Source organism: Spinacia oleracea, chromosome 1 (assembly GCF_020520425.1).
Source record: "Spinacia oleracea cultivar Varoflay chromosome 1, BTI_SOV_V1, whole genome shotgun sequence".
NCBI classification, from domain to species: Eukaryota; Viridiplantae; Streptophyta; class Magnoliopsida; order Caryophyllales; family Amaranthaceae; genus Spinacia; species Spinacia oleracea.
The window spans coordinates 101730868-101756602 of NC_079487.1; the positions used below are offsets into that span (position 1 = coordinate 101730868).

The 25735-nt window shown below is 33.4% G+C and overlaps 1 protein-coding gene across 1 annotated transcript; it reads right to left on the reverse strand.

The window, feature by feature from the left end:
- Positions 1 to 7069: 7069 nt before the first annotated feature.
- Positions 7070 to 13936, reverse strand: LOC110803273 (glyceraldehyde-3-phosphate dehydrogenase GAPCP2, chloroplastic). The gene is made up of 14 exons (XM_022008769.2): positions 13614 to 13936; positions 13417 to 13502; positions 12887 to 12954; positions 12766 to 12804; positions 10677 to 10777; positions 10449 to 10561; positions 10223 to 10322; positions 9966 to 10112; positions 9184 to 9244; positions 9014 to 9111; positions 8421 to 8563; positions 7949 to 8032; positions 7618 to 7707; positions 7070 to 7497 (listed from the first exon to the last, which is right to left on the reverse strand). The coding sequence occupies exons 1-14, from the start codon at positions 13701 to 13703 to the stop codon at positions 7446 to 7448; spliced, it is 1272 nt and encodes a 423-aa protein (XP_021864461.2). The 5' UTR covers positions 13704 to 13936; the 3' UTR covers positions 7070 to 7445.
- Positions 13937 to 25735: the final 11799 nt, after the last annotated feature.

The following is a 25735-nucleotide window of genomic DNA, read 5'->3' on the forward strand; positions in this document are numbered from 1 at the left end:
TTGTCGTATATTTTATGCTCTCTAGTATGTAGTTATTGAGTGAAACTTATTTTTACAGAAAGTTACTAATTAATCACATATGTTCATTGTCAAATCGCAACTTAATCTGCTTGATTTAATTTTTTTCCTAAAGCCCTAACCAATTTGACATTTAAAAATCTTAGTAATTGTCCGCAAACCTGCACATACCTCTATAAATTAAGTCTGCGGATTTAGTACATAAAATATTGTTCATGCCATTGATGTGAAGATTGGAAGGGCTCTAACTCAACAGATCAAAGGTGCAAGGGAATAATAGGTTGATGGCTCGCAGAGAAAATTTCATCTTAAATTCATATGCAATTAAGATAAGCATCATGTTAGCTTGTATATAAAGTGGTTTAGTGCTTAAATCATCTCTCATTCTCCCCATATGGGACAAACACTTTCCCTCACATATAAAATATTCACGAAATCGCAAAATTATACTAAATACTCCCTCCGTTCCTAAATGTTTTTTTTCCGTTTTCCGAATTGGCGTTCCTTTTTGTTCTTCCCATTGTGAATCTTTTCCTTTTTTGGCAATTTTTTTCCCCAAAATACCCTCATTCTACAATTTAATTTCCTCCTATATCCTACCCTTATTTCATCCACCTACGCAATTATTCTCTCTCCTCCTCCTCCATTACCACCACGGCGGCGCTTCCCTTAGGATTTAGGGTTTGATTTTTTACTGCTAAATTTCTTCGGTGTTTTCTCTCTCCTTTACAACTGCTTTGCGTTGCCGCTTGATTTCCTCTTGTTGTCCGCCATTGTTAAGGGGTCTATGAGATTTTAGACTTGCGGCCACGAAGTTAGAGAAAGAGAGAGAGGCGACAAGTGTGTGACAAAGCTAATTAGAGTTGCGCATTTCAGTGTGTTGTTCCTTTGACTTATTTTTTTTATTTTCATTTTGGGGGGTTTTTTTGTTGGGAAGAACATAGGAAGAAGGAAGAAGAAAGGTTGGGGTTTTTTGAGGGAATAACATAGGGAGAAGGAAGAAGAAAGGCCGGGGTCACTTTTCCAAAGTGCGTCAGAAGTAGGGGTAAAATAGTAAAAGCACACAAACGGAGACTTAACGGCGTAAGTCATTAACTGTCATTATGGGTATTTCATGCAAGAAAATGAAACCTCAGTGGTATTTGGTGAATACCTGAAACTATGAGGGTATTTGGTGAATAAACTTAAACCTCGGGGGTATTTCATGAAAAATCCGTTAATTCATTCACACTCCCCAATTCTTTCACCCATCTTATTTTATGACTAGTGTTATATGCACACGAATACACGATGCGTGCGAGAGTACATATCATCTCTATTCCATTATACAATAGTATTCCGTATATATCTTACTTTGTATCACCTCTAATGCGCCCTTATTAGAAAATAAACTTGTAAAATCTTTACCATCAGACCAAACTTATCTTAATAAGCGAGTGACAGCTGAATAATAGATAACTTATACGGAGTAATGTTATACATACATTTACATAAAGGTACTGCCAACTGGGTTAAGGTGTTTGAATTTTGTTATATTGTTCAAGTGTTAAGCCCAAATCTTACCTGCTCGATTTTATGAAAATGCAAAAATATTGAATAATGTACTTCCAAGGATCAACATAATTAGAATTCCTATAAAAATGCCTCATACCCATGATTTGTTCCTCCATCATAATCTCTATTCTAACATTGGCTTCGAGTTATCAACGTCGCATGATCTGCGAAGCAATGATCTCTTCCCTAATCTTCTTCTTCTCTACATCTATATATCTCTAATTGTACTACCTCCATTAATGAGTTCTTCCCGCCACCATCTTCTTCCTTCTTAAAATACACATTACTTAAATGAAAATCAAGAAAATATTCAACATTTACATTAACCATTTGAATTATAAAGATTCTTTTGGGGTTTAGCAAATTACCAAAAAAAATTGAAAACTAAAGAATATATTTAACAAATTAGCAAAAAAAAGTTTGAATCAGAAAAACAAAATACTATTACTGAAATTGAAAAACAAAATACTCTAGAAATTGGAAAACATCTCAGAACCCGAGCTTGGTACAGCGCCAATGCATGCGTTTCGTATTGTACCTTCAAATTTCAAAATAAAATCAACAAATGAGTGAATATTCACACGAACCAAACTAATCAGAATCAGAAGAAAAAAAGGACTAATTAACGGAGAAATTATACCTGATAGTGTTGTCGGTGAGTAGGGGTGTTCATTACCGGGTATCCGGCTAAACGGGTGCCCAAAAATACGGGTACCCGGAATTGCGGGTAGTTGTTTTGCCGGCCCATGACCCGACCCGGAATAATCAGATACCCGGTTAACCCGGGTCGGATCAACGGGTACCCGTTTTCTTTTATTATTAAAAAATCTCATACATATTCGATAAATACATTATCACATTCAAATTGGTCGTTAGAGATCTTTGTCGTTTAGATGTTTTAAAGATCACTTCATCTTTCAAATATCAAATATGCTTAAAAAAAGGTTAATCATCACATAAGAAAAGTAGTTTTAATGTTTGAAATCAGAGCAACTCCAATGGTGAGCTACGAGATGTTGTGGCTAACTTTGCCACGTCAAATTTCTAGCTACAATTGATTAAAACTACAAGTTATCACATTGGTAGGCTACAACACTTTGTAGCTCCCTATAATATTTAATTTAAATAATTTATTTATTTGAGCTATATTTTTTTTGAGCTACGTAGCCCAAAATAGCTACAAGGTTTTAACAGCTGCTTATGTCATTGTTGTACCAATGGTAGGCTACCTGCTCACATATTCTTTTTTTTTTGTGAGCAGGTCCATTTTATAACCATTGGAGTTGCTCTCAGTGACTAATCTACAATGAAAATTATTCATCTACTTCCCAGCTTCCAGCGACTAATCTACAATTTTAATGTCTAACATCAGTAATTTTAACGCATAAAAATATGTTTTTAAATATTTTTTTTTGTTTTTAACGGGTATCCGGGTACCTATTTAAACAAAAGAGCGGCCCATGCCCCGACCCGGTACTTGGAATATTTACCGGGTCAGGTACCCGGCCCGTTTATTTCAGAAAAATCAGCAAATTACCCGCATAATTTGTGCCGGGTCAACGGGTCGGGTAATGCGGGTCGGGTATTTTTGAACACCCCATCGGTGAGCATACTCTGGAACGGGATGGGCGATTGTGCCTCATCTTCTTCGCGAGCTTCTTCTTGATTATGAACGACTTGAGGGACGACTGACATCGAAAAGAAAGAAAAATTAACACGAGATTAATTGTGATCAGGCCATATATAAAAAAAAATGAACCATATACAAATTTTTTTACGTTCTTTTGTTTGACAACTAAATACGAAGTACAATATTAGAAACTCTCACAATATACATCAAATGGGGATTGTAAAATAAAATTGTGTAAAATCATGCATGAAGCTTTGATATAATCGAGTATATTTGTCTTTGGACCCTTTTCAATTTCAATTTGACTAATAGATTATATGTATACTTTGTATATTATTCTCTATATCATATTTAGCCATATATATCTTATATTTATGGTTACTAAATATTAATTAGACAATCAAGTTAATTGATTTAGGCAATCAAGTTAATTGAAAATTAATAATTCTGCTTAAATAACATAGAGGGTAGTTTAGTAAAATCCTTGTGGGACACCAAAGTGGAATTACTCAAACACCCTCACCTCTTCACTTATATAATAGAGATTTTTTAATAAAATATCTCCCTTTCCTTTCTTTCTTTATTTTCTCTCTCTTTCATTTATTCCAAAAAATAAAATATCTTACACCTAATTATGTCAAGATTCTATTTTTCTTAATCCCCTCTCCGAATCCATCCGGAAATAACATTAAGGAACGGAGGGAGTATTAAAAATGTGTGTTAAACTAATTAATAGTCAAATTATGAAGTGGATATAGGCCTTTTGAATTTAAGCCCAAGCGAGTTCGTTTTTAATTAACTTGAAAGTCGGGATTTAAGTTATGTTAGCATCATAAGTTGTGTCCCGTATAATTTTCAACGATAAGCTCCACCACTTTTTCAAAACTTCTATATTTATTTTATTACATTATACTAAAACAGACACCAGAAATGATACATGTCACTTTCTGGTGCAAAATTTGTCCACCAAAAACCTCTTTACTAAAATAACATATCTCTTTATTTTATTTTATTTTCTCTAATTTGTATAAATTTTTATGTATGAAAAAAATTATAGGGTTATAGATTATATCAATATTAGACGATTTTGGTAATATTTTAGTCAAATATTCATATCAATAATAGAAAATATATTTAATCAACATTTTGGTCAAATTAACCTATTAAGCATATCGAATATTTTGGTTAAATTATCATATTAAACATATAAAATACATTAGATGATTAAATTAGTACGTTGAAGATTTATAATTACGCATTAAGCTTTAAGGGACAATATTTTATAAAAAAGATGGTTAAATAATATTTTTCGAATATCCGTGCATGCACGGGACCTAATCTAGTATTATACTAAAGCACAATTTTTCTTTCACTTCAAAACTTTAGATGTTTTTTTTTTTGAATTATTTTAATTTAATGCTCTTTTAGAAATTAAGTGTAACCACTCATTTATATTTCTTGGAAACAAAAATGATTGCAAAATATTTAATGCGACGTATATTACAAAGTGACTCCCTTTTATTTATTGCATCTAAGTACAACTCTTTTTTTAGTTTTTGGCATTAAAAATCAAAATTATTAACTAATGTGCAGTTTGAAAATTACCCATTGCCACTCATATTAATATAGTATTAAATAAACTAATTGTTATTTTTTTTAATGAAATTGTTAGCCTTGATACAGTAAAAATTAGGTAAACTGATACAAGATTTTTCTTAACTTTTAGTACATCAGAGCTAACTTTTACATTGATATTCTTAACTTTTATGGAGTGTATTGATATTCCTAATTTTTCACTTAAGTGAAACCCTAGAAGTAAACAAAAGGTAAAAGTTAACCTTTTGCATTAAAAAATAGCCTTTTTATATTAAAAGTTAGTGTTCTTGTAGTAAAAATGAGGTAAACTGATATAAAACTTTGGTTAACTTTTTACTATACTAGGGCTAACTTTTATATTGATATTCTTAATTTTTAAGGAGTATTTAATTTTAGCATTTTTTAGTAAAAAAAGTTAAAGTTATGCTTTTTTTAATTAAAAGTTAGCCTTGATATAGTAAAAGTTATCAAACTTTTATCTTAACTTTTATCTTAAATTTCTTAAATTAGTATAACACATATATGTTGATTCTTAAACATTGTTAGTAATTGATTCAACAACTAACCCCCCCCCTCTCTCTCTCTCTCTCTCTTCTTTTTCTCTCTTCTCTCTCATCTTTTAGGGTTTCAGTTTTTTTTGCCGCTTAGGTCGGAAATAGTCTAATTTCTTCGGAAATAGTCTAATTTCTTCGAAAATAGTCTAATTTCTTCGGAAATAGTCTAATTTCTTCGGAAATTAGACTATTTCCGACACTTCTTCTTGTGTTTCATTGTTTTTCTTTATGGTTTGTCTTGTTTTAGTTTTGTTCCCAATTTATTCTTGGGTTGTTCCCAACTTATTTGGGTTTTTCCTAGAGTTTTCTAGGTTCTTGATTCTCATACATGTATGGGAATTTTTTAGGGTTTCAATAATTGGGAAGGAGATTTGGATTCATACAGGTTTAGGGTTTATCATCAACTCGTCGATCAAAACAATTCGTGCGCAAAATGCGAAGGGCTCTACTTGGAAAGATGCGAAAACATCGAAAACCACTGCTCGCGTTAAGGTAGAAGCGGTGGAGTACGAAATGTGCTTTAGGATGCAGAATAGTAATTGTTTTGATTGTAACAGTTATGTATTTTCTTTGAATCTGTGGTATACAGATCTATTTTATCATTGTAGATGCCGTATGACTGATTATTAATGAAATTGTTCTTCCCCGTCAAAAAAAAAAAAAAAATAAAAAAATCAACAACTACGTACTTCACGACAATTTAAACTTGATGGCATTTTCTTCTTTGTAACTAGCTGCAATCTGGGGTGAAGGTGAACCTAATGTAGTAGTCTGAAGAAGGCAAGAAGCTGCTATGTTCTCCAACCAGCATATTTTTCCCATCTATAAACTCAATGAGGTCGGATTCTCCAACCAGCATATTTTCCCAAATTAATTAATAAAATTTTATAATCCACAAAATAACATGATGGCTCGATTTGATATTGATAAGGAGGGAGACCAAAAAAGAAAAGAAAGGAAGAAGAAGAACGTTGCAGAGTACTCCGTATTCCTACTCACGCGTGAGAGGTTCAGCCCAAAACAATAAAGGCCTGTTAGTTAGGCTTGGTGTATAATAAATTATTGTACACCTCTTATAAACAAGATTTTGTAAACTTGGATACTTAACGAGTGTTGTCAGGGGTCAAGTTGAGCAGCTCTACTAATTTGGGTACAACATACTTTCTCCTACTTTTTTTGCATCATTTATTCAAACATTCTACTTATCAACTTTGTGATTTATACATAATGAATTATAGTCACGTGAAATTTTGTTAAATTTGTCTTGATATATATTTTCAAAAAATCAACTTTTTATAATTTCAACTGATGTATAATTAAAAATATTAATGGCTAAATGTTTACATCAGTAAGCGTGAAACAACAAATAGTGCAAGTAAAAAACCGGAGAAAGTACACGATTCACATATTGGTTCGAATCCAAACTTGAAGTCTGGATGGTCCATATAGCTAACACAATTAACATAAGGGTCAAAATGAAATGAGTGTGGCTAAACTGGTCATACATTTATGATGGTGCACTGGTTCATGCATTTGCAAAGGCGCACTGATTCATGCATTTGCATGTGTTCAACTTTCATGCATAATGCATTTGTCTGGCCGTCAAATAAGCCGCAAGAGAAACATCTCATCTTCAATCAAAATGCTTGTAAATCAATTTTATCGAAACAATTTTGAATGTTATTTATTTTCCAGCAGGAAAGAGAAACATCTCATCTTCAATCAAATTGCTTGTAAATCAATTTTATCGAAACAATTTTGAATGTTATTTATTTTCCAGCAGGAACTAGGCAGCCACATATGTTGCCCGGAAACCTAAAATGTTCTCTATATTTAGAGAACACCAGGCAAAATACAATATTCGGATAAAACGAACCCAATAATACAAAATTCATAATTGCGAATCTACATATAGTGCCAGTGATTCTGGCTGCAGCTACGACCAATCCTTATTTCAATATCTGGCATCTCAAAGGTCTTAAGGAACAAAATTTATGTGAACTATAGCATCAATCTCTACCTACTTCAAAACCAAGGCCCTTCCAATGAAAACATTGCGAGTAGTAATACTGTTGTCCTTGCTTTAAATGAATCTATATGGCAGCGACCAATGCCATGTGTTCAATCAAGTCCAAAACTCGGTTACTACAACAGGCAGAAGGGAAAAAAACATGTTATCACTTGAAAAACTTGAACACTACAAAAACAAGGCACAACTCTTGCTCAAGTTACTTGGTGAGAAGAAAAGAAAGCATAAAACTATACCTGTAGCCCCATTCGTTGTCATACCACGAAACTAGTTTCACAAATGAGGAACTCAGAGCAATCCCAGCCTTGGCATCAAATATGCTTGATCTGGAATAGTAACACAAGTTTTGAAGTTAGGCACGGTGATACTAAAAAGTAAAACTTCAGAATCTTTTCACTTCGAGGTTAACAAGAACTACAACACAGGATGGTAACTTGAAAACATTATACCTCACCAAGTATGAGAATATAGTGGTATGTATGCACACATAAAAGATTTGATTCAAACTGGAAAGGAATTTTAAGACTCTGTGCATTGCACGAGATTAAGAATAAAATCAAGACCCACCTTGTATCACCAGTGAAGTCGTTTGAAACAACATCATCCTCTGTATATCCAAGAATACCCTTCAATGGGCCCTCTGAAGCAAACCTGTAACAAAAACATTGTCAGGTAATAACACAAAAATAAAAACCTAACCATCCAAAAATTAATACATCCTCCATTCTCAAATACTTTCTTCATTTCTAGTTTTATAATATTCACTCAATCTCCTTTAAATAGTTTTTTGTAAGGAAAAATAGTTGGATTTTATTAGATTCTTCTCAATATATACTTTTAAGACATAACTTATTTATTTATTTTAATTTTTACATATTGAGGACTAAAGATATTAATAGTAAAAGTTGTGCATTGGGAAGTGTAAAATCTTATATGGAGCAATTATTTGAGAAAGTAGAATCATTAAAGGCATTGTCACTTCGTCAGTCACCAGAATGTGGAGCAGGCAGAAATTCTATTGAATAATCAGATAACATACTTGATGGCAGCTTTAACATCTTCGTAGCTAGCCTCCTTTTGAAGTCGACAAGTCAAATCCACAACAGAAACATTCGCTGTTGGTACGCGGAATGCCATTCCAGTAAGTTTTCCATTGAGTTCAGGAAGGACTTTTCCAACAGCCTGTGCACATTTGAACCACTTCAGTAAAGATGACGAGCTAGTAATAGTGTACCAATGACCCTATACAGCTTGTTTTTAGCATATTTAATTATTGTGGTATATTTCACTTACGGAGTAGCTAACAATTGAGTGGACTCCATCTGTTATAATAATATTAGCATTTCACAGAGAAAATATTGCCAGATATTCAAGATGGTAGACAAACAAGCAAACCATTTGTAACTTAATTTTTCATTAGTTACATTACACTTTGTATCCTTCTTTAAATGGAATTATGCAGTTGTACACTCCAGAAAAAAGCTCATCGAATAGGACTATTGTTAACTTTATATTGTGATTGTATACAACTGTAGGCAATAAAGTAATATTAATATTATGGTAAAATAAAGTGTTTTAGACTCAGATCATATCAGCAATTTACACCTAAATCTAAATTATCTATGTCTATACCTTTGCAGCACCAGTAGAACTAGGGATAATGTTTTGACTAGCTCCACGGCCTCCTCTCCAATCCTTCATCGATGGTCCATCAACAGTTTTCTGAGTCGCTGAAATCCAAAAACTAGTATCAGCAAAGCTGTCAAAAGATATAGGAAGGTAAACAAGATTAGTAAAGAAACCTGTAGTTGCATGGACTGTTGTCATCAAACCCTCGAGGATGCCAAACTCCTCGTGTACAACCTGCACCAGAACAACATATTGAGAAAATGAAAACCCAGTTCTCAAAAGAAAAAACAGCCAGGTCATCGCAACAATTATTTAGATAGAAAAACTGCTAGGCTGCTAGCTCGTCTAGATAATTTATAGATTGCGAAAAATTTCAAATCATATCAGAATATATATGAGAAAAACAATCATGTTATTGAAATTTTGATTAGACAATAGACACCTTATTCAAAGTGACTTGACATAACCTTATTTTGTGTAAGGTGACTTGACATAACCATATCCTTTTAGTCTTTTCTTATCTTTACTAATTTCCATTCCGATTCAATATGAACTTAGCATTGTGCTTGCCAAACTACTTATTTGTGATTAGATTTTATGTTATGATTCTATGGATATGCCTGACTTTACTGGATCTACATCATTTATAGTCACACCTAAGGGCATGATGCCTTTAGGTCTGTTTAAAGGTAAAGGTGAATGTAAATTTAGCCTTGGATGATGCTTACATAGAATCCAAAACATGCTCACAAAAAACGTGGATGATGTGTATTCAAAGAGAATCAACTAAAAGTGAACATGAAAAAACATGGATGTCTATAAATGAAGAGTCACAAAAAACATGATTCCACTACAATAAGATCACTAAAACAAGCCAAAGCCTTACATATTTTTCCAGAAAGATAACAAGATTTGTCAGTGAAGAAGCAAATGAACAATAGAAATTAAAACACACCTTTGCCAATGGTGCTAGACAATTGGTAGTACAGCTTGCATTAGAGACAACATCCATGTTTGGCTTGTATGTTTTCTCATTTACACCTATAACAAACATTGGTGCATCAGCTGATGGAGCTGATATAACCACCTTTCTAGCACCTCCCTGCAGAACAATGCTTCACAGATAAGTTGAAGTGCACTCCAGTACCAGATATGAGATCAAGTGAGATCAGAAATCGGAATATGACAAAGGTTAAATAACAATGCACCAACCTTCTTGTGTGCAGCTGCTTTTTCCAATGTTGTGAAAACGCCTGAAGATTCAACAACATACTCAACACCAAAATCACCCCAAGGGATTTCCTCTGGATTTCTGCATGGCAAATGCATTAGATATTGGGAAAGAAGTACAAGGGCGGTGATCATGTTTTTCTAAGTTCATATAACAGCAGTCATCCCAATCAAATATACGACATTAGGGTGCATGTCAGGCTAATACCTTTTGTTTGTAACTTTAACCTGCTTTCCATTGATTTCAATAGTTGAATCATCCACAACATTAATGGTTCCTTTGAAAGGTCCATGTGTTGAGTCATACTTGAACATATAGGCCTGAATAATAGGGATGAAAAACAAAAAGGGCGACATCCAATTATACTTCTTGTGATGACAAGAAACGCAACTGTAATTAATAGTGAGCAAAAAAAACAGAAACAAACTTTCCTACCATGTATTTGGCATCAACAAAAGGATCATTCACTGCCACCACTTCCAAATCATCCCTAGAAATTGCTACCCGTAGAACCAGCCTTCCAATTCGACCGAAACCTACAATATTACAAGGCTACATTATTTATTTTGTAATATATTGTAACAACCCATAGAAATCCAATATCAGTAATTCAGTACGAGTCCAGATTCTTGTTTCAAACAACAATGCGCAGCTGTTACTTCGTATCAGATTATAAATTAAAAACATCACAACCATACATCAATTTGTTACCATATAATACGAAGTCGAAAAATGCTTAATAACAGGACAGCAATATGTCAAATGATCCTCCATTTTAAAATATATAGAACTGAGCTGAGCACTTTGATTCATTATACACATCAAAAATTGTTTTCTCATCAACCAACCACCTTCACGGCAGTAATTACTTCATTGAAAGACAACTTTAGTTCAATACTAAGCAGTAGGCACATCAACGATATAGCATGTATTTGAATTTTAACATTGAAAATCTAGGACAAGGAGCAAATCAAGCAAACAATTAAAGGGGCATTTGTCAATGCTAATACTATTTTAGAACAATTATATTATTGTAAATGACGGAACATATGTGTATTTTCAAAGAAAGTCAAATCAATCAACCATATAAATCAAAACAATCTTCCAGCGCTCCAGCCCTTCTCCATCACTTTTGGCTTAAGCCAATGAACAGGAGGGAGAGGGGGCATAAACACAACTTTTCTGGTTACCCAATTTGAAATCCCCTTATCTCCATAAATTCAATCTAGACACAGGCCCTGTTTGGCAATCAGCGGTTAGTTGTTAGCTGTAGCGGATTGTATTAGCAGCTTTGACTAGCTGTTTTCTATTAACTGATTTGACTAGCTGATTGTATTAGTTGGTTGTATAAAAGTGTTTGGTAAGTAGCTGATTTAAGTTAGCGGTTTGATTGTGTAAATGACCAAATAGGACCTTGTCCTAATTTATTGTTGAATTTTATTAAAAGTAAATTAGTTTTATGTAATGAAATTATAAACATATACGTAGTACCAAGTACTACTTATTTTGAACACTTTATAATTTAATTATAAGCAATTAATTAAAAAAGCAAAAATTTGTAAAATTCACCTAGTTTGATAACTAAACATACCCTACTCACCCATTAAACCTTTAACAACCATCGAATAAATAAGTAGTCAAACAACCTGGATTAATTTTATACGAAGTACTTCCTATTACTTAATTCATATAAGATCAATTTAGCATTTTTTATTTTTCTAAGTGGGGATTTTTTAATTTTATTTTGCTTTGTACAACCTTGTGTCAGACCATTTTACGGTATATACTTGTAATTTGTACCAAAAAAAGTTGCATTCTATAATCCTTCTTATAGAAGATAAAAGCGGAGATAAGGAATGAAGAACAGCCGAACAAGATACAGATTGGGGTAAAATTGTCTTTTAGTATTTATTTTACAATCCGCTAAGTGAAAAAGCTCCTTTATCCAGCATTTTGAAATTAGAGTTTTGGGACCAATCCGCTATTCAAATCCGCTTACAACCAAACACGTGAATTAACGGATTGGAGTGGTCAAACCTCTAATAGTGCCCAAATCCGCTAAAAGCTCTTCAATCCGCTATTAACCAAACATGCTCACAAATTTTCTATTCACCCTCTGAATAAGCATACAACAATTTGATGTTGACGGCCAAGTACATCAACTAATTTCTGAGACTTTGATATTTTTTCAGCATTCGAAGCAATGTCCAACAGAAGACATCTGAAGAAGAAGCTTCATAAGTTAGGCTTCCGAGAGAAGAGGGGTGTGGGTGTGGGCTTACCAAGCATTTTTGCAATCTAAATCCAAATGGTTAGTTTAATCCGAATTTCTTACTACTAATTTCTAAATCCAAATGGGCTTACACATTGTTGATATTTTATAAGTTCTTTTTGTGATTTTCACCCTTTGATGATGGCTAAGGGGTTAACCGATGCACACAGGTAAAAAGAAGCCTAATTCATCAACAGTTTGTAAACAATCATTCTTTACACCAAGGTCCCAAACAAATGAAACAGAACATACCATTAATTCCAACCTTTGTCTTGCCACCACTCCTTGACTCTAAGAAAAACAAAACAATAAACCTTATTAGCTACAATGATATTGATAAATACACAATAACAATAAAAAAGAAGCCACAAACCTTGAACTGCTGGTGGGATTACAGTAGCTGTTGCTTTGATTGGCTGCACGTTTGTCGATCTACATTTCCTGCTTAAGGCACGGAAAATTCACTACTTAGCTCATAAACATGCCAAAGTACACACCACTGACAATTATATCACCGGACTGAAAACCAAATATGACATCATTTTTCCTCCAACAAATACGATACATTTCCTCTACATCTCAAACTTGAACATATTAAATTCTTGTGCATAACCAAAATATAAAAAAGATGTTAACATAATATGCCTGTTTTTTCTATGCTTTGACAAGTTTCATAGGTTAATAAGGAAGTATAAACTTTCGGCAGAGGATTTCAACATTTGCGTTTTATTACACAACGAATGCAATTGTAATGAACACTAAAATCGCACGTAAAAAATATTTTTCTATGAAAAATGAACGCATGAAATATCAAATATCCTATTGTATTAATTATTTCATTGAAGTAAATCTCATCAAAATTCAAAAATGACGGAGAAAATAACGAGGCAGTAGATTTCGAACCGAATAGAAGAAGATCCGCAATGAACAGCAGCGCCGAAAACATTAGTCTGAATCTTCAATGAGCTAATGTTATGACTGGAAATCGCCTGAAATTCAAAAAACATGAACAATCAATAATCGAAGAACTGGATCAATGAAAATCAAACAAACATTATAACAAACAAAAAATTAAACAAAAAAAAAAAAGTAGAGAAAACCTTAGAAAGATCGGAAGAGCGAGAAAAGGAAGAGGAACCGAAGAGAGAAGAAGAAGGAGCAGATCGAAGGAGAGAAGAGTGAGCCGCCATTGTTGTAGCTTAAGTGTTACACTTTGAATCACCAACAACAACAACAGTAGTAAAAGAAAAAGAAGATGGGAGGTGAGAGGAAAACCCTAGCTCCCGAAAACCGCAAAGGGGGAAAATGTCTAAGTTTTGACTGGGTTTTCGGGAATTTTGGGACGCTTGTGAATTGAAAAATGGGAAAATGAATAAAATGGCGGAGTTGGTTGTTTTAAGCTTAAAAAGAGGAGAGATGCTCTGAGAGAGAAGCGAGAAGCCACCTTTGTTTATTTTTATTTCTTGGAAACAGAGTGCGTGGGTGGGCGGGTGCAACGTCAGGGAAATGAAAAATTAAATTAAAGTGCACGTGTTTTTTTCCATATCAGATTTTTCTTGGGAAAATTTGTTTTTTATTAGGCAAATGTGCTAAAAATGATTTTTTATAATTCAAATTGCGAGAAATGACGTTATATAACTTTTTTTTTTGAAATCACTCCTTAATGTAATTTTTTTTGCGAGAAATGACCTTATATAATTTTTTTTGTGAAATCACACCTTAATGTAATTTTTTTTTTGCGAAAGACAACCAAAAGTGAGTTTCCGGCATTGACTGAGTTTATCCGGCCATTGACTTGCACGTGAGGCTTTATTTTGCTAACCACACCCAATTTTCCTCCAAAATCTTAAGCTTTAATTATAAAACCTAAAGCTGAAAATAAAATCGAAATAAAATCAAGTTTGAAAATTCGAGAATCGTGAAAATCAGTGTCTTTAGCCAACTTAAGCCACACATGCTGCTCACGTGAAAGTCAATGGCCGAAAAAGCTCAGTCAATGCCGGAAACTCCCCTTATGTCCTTTCTCTCAAAAAAAATTATATTAAGGCGTGATTTCACAAAAAAATTATATAAGGTCCTTTCTTGTAAAAATTTGAGTTATAAAGGGTCTTTTTTGGCAAATTTGCCTTTCCATTACGATATATATCTCTATTCAATAAGGGAATACCTAAGGTTATTTTAGTGAATATACTTTGGTTTATCTTATAAAAAGAATAACATGCCCCTACTCACCATAAATTGTATTAATAATAAATATTAAATACAACAAAAAAGGAAAAACAAAATCAGTCAATAGCCACAATAAATAACATAATTAAGGAAAATAGCCAAAAGATAAATAGGAAAATTTATTTTAAATAATCCAACTTTTTGACGATTTCCTTTTATTAATCCAACATTTGGATTATTATTTAATAATTCAACATTTATGCCCCCATTAACTATTATTGAGCTCAAATGATCGGAAACCGGTTAAGAGGGTCGACTGTGTTTTTTAATTTTTTAAATTATATTTTAACCTTGTTTCTGCCTCCATAACCTTCTTCCTTCAGCTACAGTTCATGAATTTCTGCAGTAATTTTCCCGTGGTTTCCACAAATTTGATGAGTTCCACTATAAAACCCACTTTGAAAATTCAATTTATCACCGAACTTTGAATTGTAAAGGAAAATGAAAAATATAATGATTGATACCCATTAAAAATGACTCAAAAATGAGTGTTCTTCATCCAAAAAATTAAAACCCCAAATAAACACTTTATTTTTGTTACCCATGTTGGAGTTTGTTCCTCCAAAAAAGGAATGCTTCAAAAGAATGAAAAACCAATTGTCCCACATTGATAAAAAACCCACATACTACCTTCTTTATATATTGCACTACCCTTTAATCATTTGTTTAAGAGTGCTTGAGAGTGGCATGGGTGGTCACAACACACACACGCGCGCGCGCCGGGCCGGGCTCGGGCCTTGGTACTTGGTACTTGGTACTTGGGCCTTGGGCCTTGGGCCTTGGCGAATGCGGTTCGCGGGCGTGGGGTGGGTTTTGTGGACCGGGTTATTCTTTTTGGTCAAGGGCAGTTTGATTAAGTCTCCTGACTTAATCAACCCACTAACTCTGGAAACTGCTCCATTAACTCCACTAGCCGTTTTACTCCACTAGCCGTTTTACCCATTAACCCCACGACTGTTGGAGTTCCCCATTACTCCGGTAACTGCTCCACTAGCCGTTTATGGCTGTTACAGTTTCCCAAAAACTCTCTATAAATTCATCATCTTTTTCCACAGAAAACACACAAAAAATTGGTTCTTCTCCTCTTCTCCGAAATAAAAACACAAAACCTCCATTGTTCTGGGCATTGCTTAAGGGTGTTCTCAATCTAGTTCTTCGTCGTACACCGAAGGATTGGAGTCGTGTATCCCTGGGGGTCGGTTGCTACGAGTCCGCGTGTACTTAGCGGGGCAAATTCGACTTTAGGGCAGTGATTGGTGTCACGCCACGACATTGTTACAGATAAGCTTGTTCTAATTATTGTTCTTATTAGTCATAGTTCGTACAACCCATAAATTCCAAATATCAGATCCTCAAATGAACCAATAATATCATCCCTTGTTAATATCTAAGATGATTGAAATGATGGTTTTGTAAGTCCTCAAGATCGCTTACACAAACAATGGCTGATGGGGTCGCGAGCTCACAATGAAGGGCGTGGAGAGGAGGCTCAACGCGAAGGCTTCGCTTGCAGCGGCGACGTTCCGTTGTAGCTTCTTCCACGAATGAATTGATGAAGGTGTTGGGCTAGAGCAGAGAGAATGATGGTGAGGGTGACAGTGAGAGCCGTGGAGGAGGGAGTAGATAGAGAAAGGACATGGGGCGAAGGAGGAAGGAGGAAAATGTGGGATGTCTGCCGGAGCAAGGAGGGAGGAAGAAGAAAGAAGAAGACAATAAACCAGAAAGGAGGAAGGAGAAGAAATATTGAAAAGATTAAAGAATAATTTTTTTTTAAAAAAAACTTATAGCGAATGGTAGTAGGTCACGTGCACAGAGTACCTGTTGTAGGAGGTTGGTGACCGGTTGAGTGCAATTAAAGTTGAAGGGGTGCAAATGTTGGATTATTAGATAATAATCCAAAGGTGAGATTATTAATAGAAAATCGTCAAAAGATTGGATTATTTGAAGTAATTTTTCCAAATAAATAAGGAAAACTACTAAAAAATAACTTAATGACAGTAAAGATTACGTAGGCCCATCCACAATATAAAGCCAACAATGAAACAACAAGTAATAACCGGCAAAGTCAAAATTAACTTAACCCACAAAAATCAGGGATACGGATTAAAAAATGAATTATTTTTACCAAATACTTAATTACAACAAACTTACCTACCGTAATGACAAAACTAATTAAAAAAATAACAAAAAGTCAAAAAGTCAAAAAGTCAATCAATTACCCCTTAATTTCCTCCTCCATAATGTACGCTTGTTAATGTAAAATTGCTAGAGTGATGATAAAGGTAGCAAGTTGCGACAACATTTAGTTGTCGCAATCTTACGTGACGGAGTTTAATTGGTACATATAAGCGCCACGTAGGCTATACGTCATCAGAATATTTTTACTATCAATTTAATATTTTTGCTTTGAAAATATGTAAATAAGGTAATAGATATAAAGAAGGAAATAAATTAGAATATTAAGATTTTCCTACCTTTTTTTGTAACATGTATAATAGGTTATAAGTTAAATATTTTATTTTCCAATTTAAATCATGACACATAAGCATGCTATATATGTCATAATTGTGACTCGGCTTATGCGACCTTTATCATTTTCGAAATTGTTAATAACTTGGGAAAAGATGACAAAATCCCTTATATCTCTCCATTTTAATTCACAACCCCTTAATTCTCTCAATTTTTAATCCATAACCCTTTAATTCTCTCCATTTTAATTCATAAAAAAATAAAAAATAATAAAAATGTTGCAGTCCAAATGGTTGGAACGACGCTCAATGTTGCAGTCCAAATAATCGACTCAACATCATTCTTTCTCTACTCGCTATCAAAACCTAATTTTTGAAATCCTTTTTTTTTTTTTTTTTTTTTTTTTTTTCTGATTTCTCTAAAAAAGTCAATCAAATTCGGAAATCATTTTTTCCATTTTCTCTAAGAAACACACTATTTCTATGTTAATTTTTTAGTACTACGATTTAGATTTTTCATCATATATTATGTGTATTACATTGTTTAACTATGTAAATGCTTTTAACTAGATATTATATCTAACTTTTCTTCATATGAACTTTTTGAACAATTTTTCTAGCATGTTATTTATTGTGATTAGTTGTCATAATGCATTTTTTAATTTTTTTTATATAATGCTGCACGCATAGAGTGCGTATAAAACTAGTATTGTATAATGCAAAGGAATATATGGAGTACTCTTGTAAGATAGTACAATTGTTATAGTAGCGGAATCATACTCGGAGGAAATTATGCCACAAGCTATGACATAAATTACAACTAGACCTGTCAAACGGGTCAGTCGGGTCGGGTTGTAAAAATTTACTTTCGGGTTCGGGTTGAATCGGGTCGGTCAATTTCGGGTTCGGGTTTACAAATGCTTGTTCAAGACCCAGAACTTTCGGGTTCGGGTCGACCCAACGGGTTGAGAAATTTAAAACGCGCATTATATTTTCATTAATTTAGGTGAAAAATATACAAAATATTGGCACAAGTTAACAAATTTTCCTACGAAAGTTTATATTTTGTCAAATTCAATCATAAAATGGCGTATAATTCAAATTAAAATCATATTACACAGAACAATAGTAAAAACAACGTGTCTTTTATGCTTAAATTTTCTCATAATCTCATTTATTACTATAAATACAATGATTTTCAATCGGTCGGGTCTAAAACGGGTTCGGTCGGGTTTTGACCCATTCCTTTTCGGGTTGTTCGGGTTCGGATAAAATCGGGTTACGGGTCACAAAATCTTGTTCAGGACCTAGTAATTTCGGGTCGGGTTCGGGTCGGTTTTCGGGTCGGGTCGATTTTTGACAGCTCTAATTACAACCGTTAAATACATAGTACAAGATGATAAATATCCTTGTCTTCCTTAAGCCCTGTTCTTTTTGCTTAATTGCAGTTTCAGGACTTATTTTTCAGTTCAGTTCAGGAGCATTTAGTTCAGTTCAGTTAAGTTCAGTTTAATGCAATTCAATACAATTTAACTTAATACTAATACTAATATTATTATTATTATATTACTTATTGTTTATATTTATATTATTCTTACTATTTTTATTCTTCTTCTTCTTCTTCTTCTTATTATTATTATTATTATTATTATATATATATATAACTAAATATTTATTATTAATTACTATAATGTTTCATTTTTAATTTATTATTATTTTTAGTAACTAATTACGGATTATTAATCATTAATTATGAATTATTATAATATTTATCATTTTATTATAATTATTTAGTAATTAATTACAGATTATTATTATTTATTATTTAGTTATTAGTTATTAATTAACATTTTTTATTATTATTTTGTAATTAAATAGAGATTAATAATTATTTATTATTTATTATTTATTATTTACTATTTAATATTTACTATTTATTTCAGTAATATTCATTTTAGTTATTTAAGTTCAGTTAAGTTTAGTTCACTTTAGTTCAGTTTAGTTCAGTTCAGGAGCATTCAGTTCAGTTCAATTCAGCTTTAAAGAACAGGGCCTTAAACATTAAACGGTGTGGATACTTGAAATATTATATGACGGGATTGGCGGTTACTCGCCTGCGGTGACATACAACTGCAAGTAAGTAAGAAGGGCAAATAGAAAAGCAAACAAAAGAAAGCCATGCCTGTAGAAATGGCAAACGTTACAGAGGGGTTCCCTAAAAAGTTGTGGAAGTCTTTGCCAACATAGATAATGATGCCGGCGGATCCAGATGCTGCCGTATAAATGAGTAGAAAAATGATATGCAAAATGCGCAAAACCCACATTTACCACGCGCGGGGTAAGTCTAATAAGCTTACCCTGAGCTCTTGTTGGGTACATTGATAACACTCACTGCCTAGTAATCGTATAACGGAAAGCATGAGCCGGCGTATATAGTGAGCATCTATTTTACATTTTTTTGAAATTAGAAAAATAAAAAGAAATTAAACATAAAATCATTTTATATTATACGAAGTAACATATTCCCTCCGTTTTTGAAATTTGCCATCTTTCTTAATTGAGTTGTTCTTTTTTATTAGTCCAATTTGGAATCTTTTCTTAAGGGAAATGATTTAAAAGATATTTATTAAAATCAACAAATATTAAAAATAAGAAAAAAAATTATTAATAAAAAAAATGGCAAAACTTAATTAATTAACCAAATAAGTATTATTTTTATATGCTTTTTAAATTACAAGCACGCGTCGCATATAGAAAACTAGTATTTTGGAAAAGAATCGGCACTCCTAATCTCATCCCTAAAAGGTCTCAATTTCGAGGGTCTCCACTTTAAACAGTTTGCAATCGAAAACTAACTTACTGAGCCGATTAATAGTGTCACGTGTCAGGTCTTTGTTTGTTACGAAGTATTCATGGACTGTGCCTTTAACTACTTCGTTTCTTCTCTCTCTTTAATAGATATTCCTTTGGACCCAAATCAGTATTTGAGGTGTAAACAACCCTACTGCACAGGATCTCTAGTTTTTTGGGCACCAAAATCGACAAACCCACTTTGATTACTCCGTATACATAAAAAAAAAAGAACTCTTCTCTGTGATAATTGATTTCTCCTCCTTATTCTAGATTTTGTGGACTTTCTCCACAGGTCTTCCATCATTTAGAAACTCAATCAAATGGAAACTCCCATCTTCCATTATAATTCCCATTAATTCTTTTGCCCTTTTTTTTTTTAATAAACATTAAATTATCTCCTCATCCTATTAAATACTAATCTCATACGCACGCGATGCGTGTGAAGATATATAAAAAACAAAATTATGTTATGTGAGTAGATGAATAAATATAATTATACATTGATAGAAAATTAATGATTCTAAGATAACAATTTGCATGCGACATGTGATTCCTTTAATTTTAGTTTTTGAAAGCTCGTTAAAGGACAACGTTGGGCAAAAATATTGGGCCCAACCAAAGAAGTTTACAAAATGCCCAAATCGGAATACTAAACATACATCCCTTTCGATTGTAAATTGAAATTTGTACGAAATCTGACTAAATGGAGTAAAATTCTGACTTTTTAGGCCCATTTATTATTTTGATAATATCATCCCTTTCGATTGTAAATTGAAATTTGTATGAAATGTATTATTCGCCCTCTTCCTCCATGTTGTTCTTAAAAAGACTATAATGGACTATAGTATATCATCATCATCATCATAAATCTTTATATATACGTTATAGTCTTTATAGTGGTCGTGTGCATAAACCTTTCCCCATAAAGACTATATAGACTACTGAAAAAAGATTAAAAACCAAAATTACTCCATGCTCCATGTTTTTCTATTATAAAGACCATTCTATTAATCGGATGTTTCACTCTCTTCCTCTACATGAACCCAAATTTATTCTCTCTCTTATTGCCTCTCATTTTTTTCTCAATTTTTTTGAGAAATCATCATTCATCTAGCAAATACTCAGATCCCAAATTAATTTGAAGAAAATCGCTCCAAAAATCTTGAGTTGTTCGTCGTTTTTCCTCTGTTCTCCGTGTTAAAAAACATGTGGGTTTGTGTTCAAAAAATCATAGTTTGCGTGTTTGTGTTAAAATAATAATTTATGGGTTCGTGTTTTTTGTGTTTGTAAAATCTAGGTTTGAGTTCATAATTTTTGGGTTTCTGTTAATAGATTTGGGTCTATGTTCTTCAATTTCACAAACATCTGCAAATGGATGCGATTTGGTGATGTATGCGATTTGGTGATGGGTGATGGCTTGATTGATGGTGGGTGTTGTTAGAACAGAGATCATACATGCCATGTTTGTCGATTGTGTTGGTTCTTTTACTTGGTTGGTTTGACCGGTTGTTTAAGTTGGTTACATTTGTTGGCTGTTTGACTAATGATTGTTTATAAATATGTTTGGTAAAATCAGTTGTTGGCTTTGACTGTAGCTATGTAAAATGAAATTTAAGAAAATTTAATGATTTTTATTCATTTTTTAATAAATACTCTGTAATATGTACGAAGTAAAACGTAATAACAAATAAATATAAATTAAAAATAAATTACTATATGGATTAGTTATTAGTTATTAATTATTAATTATTAACTATTATTAACTATTAATTATTAATGGAGTATTAAATGATTGATTATTAATTAATTAGTTACAAAAAGGATAACAAAGTAATTTAGGTAGTGAGAAGCCAAAAGGCAACTCCAAAAAGCTAGTAACATTAGTTTTTTTATTTTTGGCAGAAAAAAAGCCAGTTACCAAACATATTTTTTGATTGTTTGACCAGATTAAAAAGCCAACAACCAAATGCCAACCAAAAAGCCATCAACCAAATAGGGCCACAGTGAAGATCTAGTGAAGGACTGAAGAAAGAAGAGATGAGATTTGGCTAGTGATAGTGGTATGTCTTACAATGATATGAAGGAATGGCTAAAAGTGGAGGGCGAAGACTAGTACGTAGAGATTTCCTTGGGGTTTTATTGGGCTCTCTCTAGAAAAACAATTTGAGGATTTTGATAGAATATATGACTTTTATATTATATGATTGTGTAAATAAGTCAAAGCATATTATATTATTTTGTAAATGAATCAAATATTATTCTAGTTGTAAATCAATCAAAGATTTGTAATCTTTAACTACAACGTAGAATTAGGCTGTAGATTAGCCATTAGCTAGAATCACGCGTACGTTTATGTAATTTAGTGGCGTCTGGATCCTCTGGAGTTGGAGGAAAACTCTACAAAATAGAGTTGAGAAGATCTTGGCCTTCAATTATATTTAATGGCTGAGATTTGCTCTACTAACTCAACTAATTAAAAAAAGGAAAAAAAAAAAGATAAAATCATTATACGAAGAAAAGATAAAAACATCTGGGAAGGAATTTCCCTAATGTTCTTGTTTAATTGTTGAGGGATTTGAAGATGATAGAGATCGACAATACAATACCGATTCGATGTGGGCACCGTCGCCATCATCTAATCTCTCACAACTCAAAATCTTCACAAAAGAAGATGAAATCAGTACCCCTCTATCTCTCAAGATTCACGCCTAATTCTCAAATACTCCGTACCAGTATCCATATTAATCCCAGAAAACTACAATCATCCGCCATGGTGTTTCATGCCTGTCGGGTCACCTCGTCGGAACTGCATTTCGTTCAGGCATATTCCGGTAAAGCGGTGTCTACCTAAATCCCAGGTTACGAATATTCATATTTCATCAATTTTTTCCCCAATTAAGTTAGTTCTATTTTTTCGAAAATTTCTGGTGTATTACCTTGATTATTTATGCAATTGATTGAGGGTTTTTGTTTTTGTTGGTGTTTTGAATGATCTATTTGAAGCTATTACATCAGTTACTCCTTTGACTACTTCCAAGTTCCAACCCAATATTTGTTTTTTTTTGTAGATTTAAGTGGGCTAGATTGAGTAATACAAAGGTGACCCATTTGCAATTGGTTGGTTGAATGAGATACTGTAGTATTTAAATGTATATGTGATGTTTTATGATACCTCATATGCCACTCAAATTGCCTTATTAGCTACTGATATGTTCTTTCTGGCTAAATTACTTGCCTGAGTATGCTTCAAACTCTTTGGTTTGCAAGAGTTGCAACCACCGTTTTCTTAATCTAGCCTATTAGCTCAATATGGGAGAGCATTGTGTGACAACACACAAAGAAGTAGGTTCAAATCCTGCATAGGCTACAGAAAAAAAGTATGTATGTAGGGAAGAGAGATGGGCGACAGGGGAACGTTCATGTCGATAAGATTACTGCAAGGTTGAAGAAATTGAGTTATGGTCTGAGTACCGATCACTGTGATCCTGTTCTTGTCTCCCAGAAGGTTTGTGCTTGTGTTTATGAGGGTGTTGCTACTAGTCAGCTTGATGAATTAGCAGCTGAATCTGCTGCTGCTATGACTGCTAATCACCTGATTAAGCTTCGGTGAGGCCTTTATTTTTTCTGGGTTTGGTTTTGTTTCTGCTGCTGCTATGACTGCTAACTTGCTAAGACTTGGTATACCATGAACATCTGTTTAATCATAAAAGAAACTGAAACTTTTGGACATGTATGTATGTATGTCAATATTTATAAAACTCCCAAACATAATTCTTAATCCTCTAGAGACTAAATTAACTTATACAATTGTTTCTTGAGCATCTGCCAACATGAGCATCTGCCAACAAAAACTCCTTGCCACAGCTAACTCAATCCCATCTAATGAGATGTATAGCATCACATACCTGCATACACATGGAAAAAAAAAACATATCTTCAAGTCGTACCAAGGTCACACCCACACACCCAAATGACTGAGTTAATAAACATCATACCTTGCCAATTTACATTTGACATATCGCTGAAATTTGTTCGGGAGTGAAGCTCTTGAGTAAAATGTTGCACGTTCATAACCTACAAGAAGCAATTGAAATTTGCAGATAATTTAAATATGGAGCCTGATCAAGCTATGCTACACATTTACTCTTTTCTACACAAATTATGAAATACCAGAAGATTTTATGTACTGTCAACATAAAATTACAACATTCATAAACTCATATTTTCATTACTTGACTGGTGTAGAGTCAAAATCAGTATCAGCTATACCAGTTTCAAGTATTCCTAGCTTCTGAAAGTGATACACACTGGCTAGGTGGGGGCAATTAGCCTATCAATGTTTGAAGACTTGAAGGGTGGGCAAAAATGACCTGGACACAAGATGAGATCAGCAAGGCTAATAAACTTTGGAGGTGTGTTTTCTTTGTTTTCTTACCAGTAACTAACATTGATAAGTATCGATTTATTGAACATTGAATGTTCAGCTAGGCTTGAACTCTGAACTCTGAAAACATGGAACGAATAAGAGCTAGCCTCACATTTGGCAAAAACAATGTAGACAGTAGTAAAAACAGGAATCAATGTTCCATGTAGTACCTGATACTGTGGGATTATAAATTGAGCCATCTAAAAGAAATTCAATAACTACTGAAAACTATAGTGATGAGATCAACAAGGCTGATAAGGCTTAAGTTAAGAACAGAGTAAAAATCACCACTTACACAATAAACTTGTTAGCTATTTTCCTAACTTATCCGAAAAAAGGACAACAGACATAGAAACAGCTAGGATAGCAGCAGAAAATAGCACCAGAACAACAAAAACAGAAGAATATCCTGTCCACGAATGTACAACAACTACCATGCCGAAAATTATACCTGGCTTGGAAATGAAATTCCTGTCCACGAATCAAAATAAGACGGATCTTGACTTCTATTATGCTCCCCCTGAAACAAAGTTCAATAATTAAAGTAAACAATTAAAATATTTTGTGATACATTGTTCTATTTAGGTTATTAATTCTTAGCAAGAGTAGTTGTGTAAAACTATTGTTAGGGACTTGCAGATTTTGATAGTTATTCCCAAGTGCTACAATATGTTGTGGTACAATTCTTCGATCTTCTCCTTGCTAAGTAGCATCATTTAAGGAAAAAAAGCACGAAGTTATAGTTAGAATTTAAAATAAAAATATCATGGTGTGATTATAGCACTTTTTATATACCTCTGGCGGTGTATTTTCTGTATTGGAGTGATTTGACATCTTCTTCTTTCTACTTTTTCTCTGATCCGTTGATCCTTGACTATCTTTATCATGAAATTTTTCCGTCCAACTTTTCCTTCGCTTTCCTCCTTTTTTCCCCTCTTTTGGCTTCAAAGTAACATTGTTAGGAACATATGTTTGTGTTGATCCTTGTTCACTTGCAGTCCCCTCAGACAATAAGGGAGTTTCACCCACTAGTAGAAAAAACACTTATTGAAGCCCCCCTGTTGAGGGGGGCAAAATATTATACGCCCCATTTGCCTGAGCTGTCGAGGCGGGCTGACCCCATGTTCGCCCCAATAGCTTTGTAGAAGCGAACATAGGCCCAGCCCGCCTTATTAGAGCTATCCAGTCGAGGCGAACTTTGACTTACCCGCCTCAACGATTTCGACGACCCAAATAAAGTGACCCA

What these genes read in the sequence shown, in the direction of transcription:
- LOC110803273 (XM_022008769.2), bottom strand. Translation starts at nt 13,703, where the DNA reads ATGGCGGCTCACTCTTCTCTCCTTCGATCTGCTCCTTCTTCTTCTCTC. An exon ending in GACAAAGGTTGGAATTAATG is followed by an intron (nt 10,778 to 12,765) that starts GTATGTTCTGTT and finishes GTAATATTGTAG; the next exon opens with GTTTCGGTCGAATTGGAAGG. An exon ending in TTGTTGATGCCAAATACATG is followed by an intron (nt 10,562 to 10,676) that starts GTAGGAAAGTTT and finishes CCTATTATTCAG; the next exon opens with GCCTATATGTTCAAGTATGA.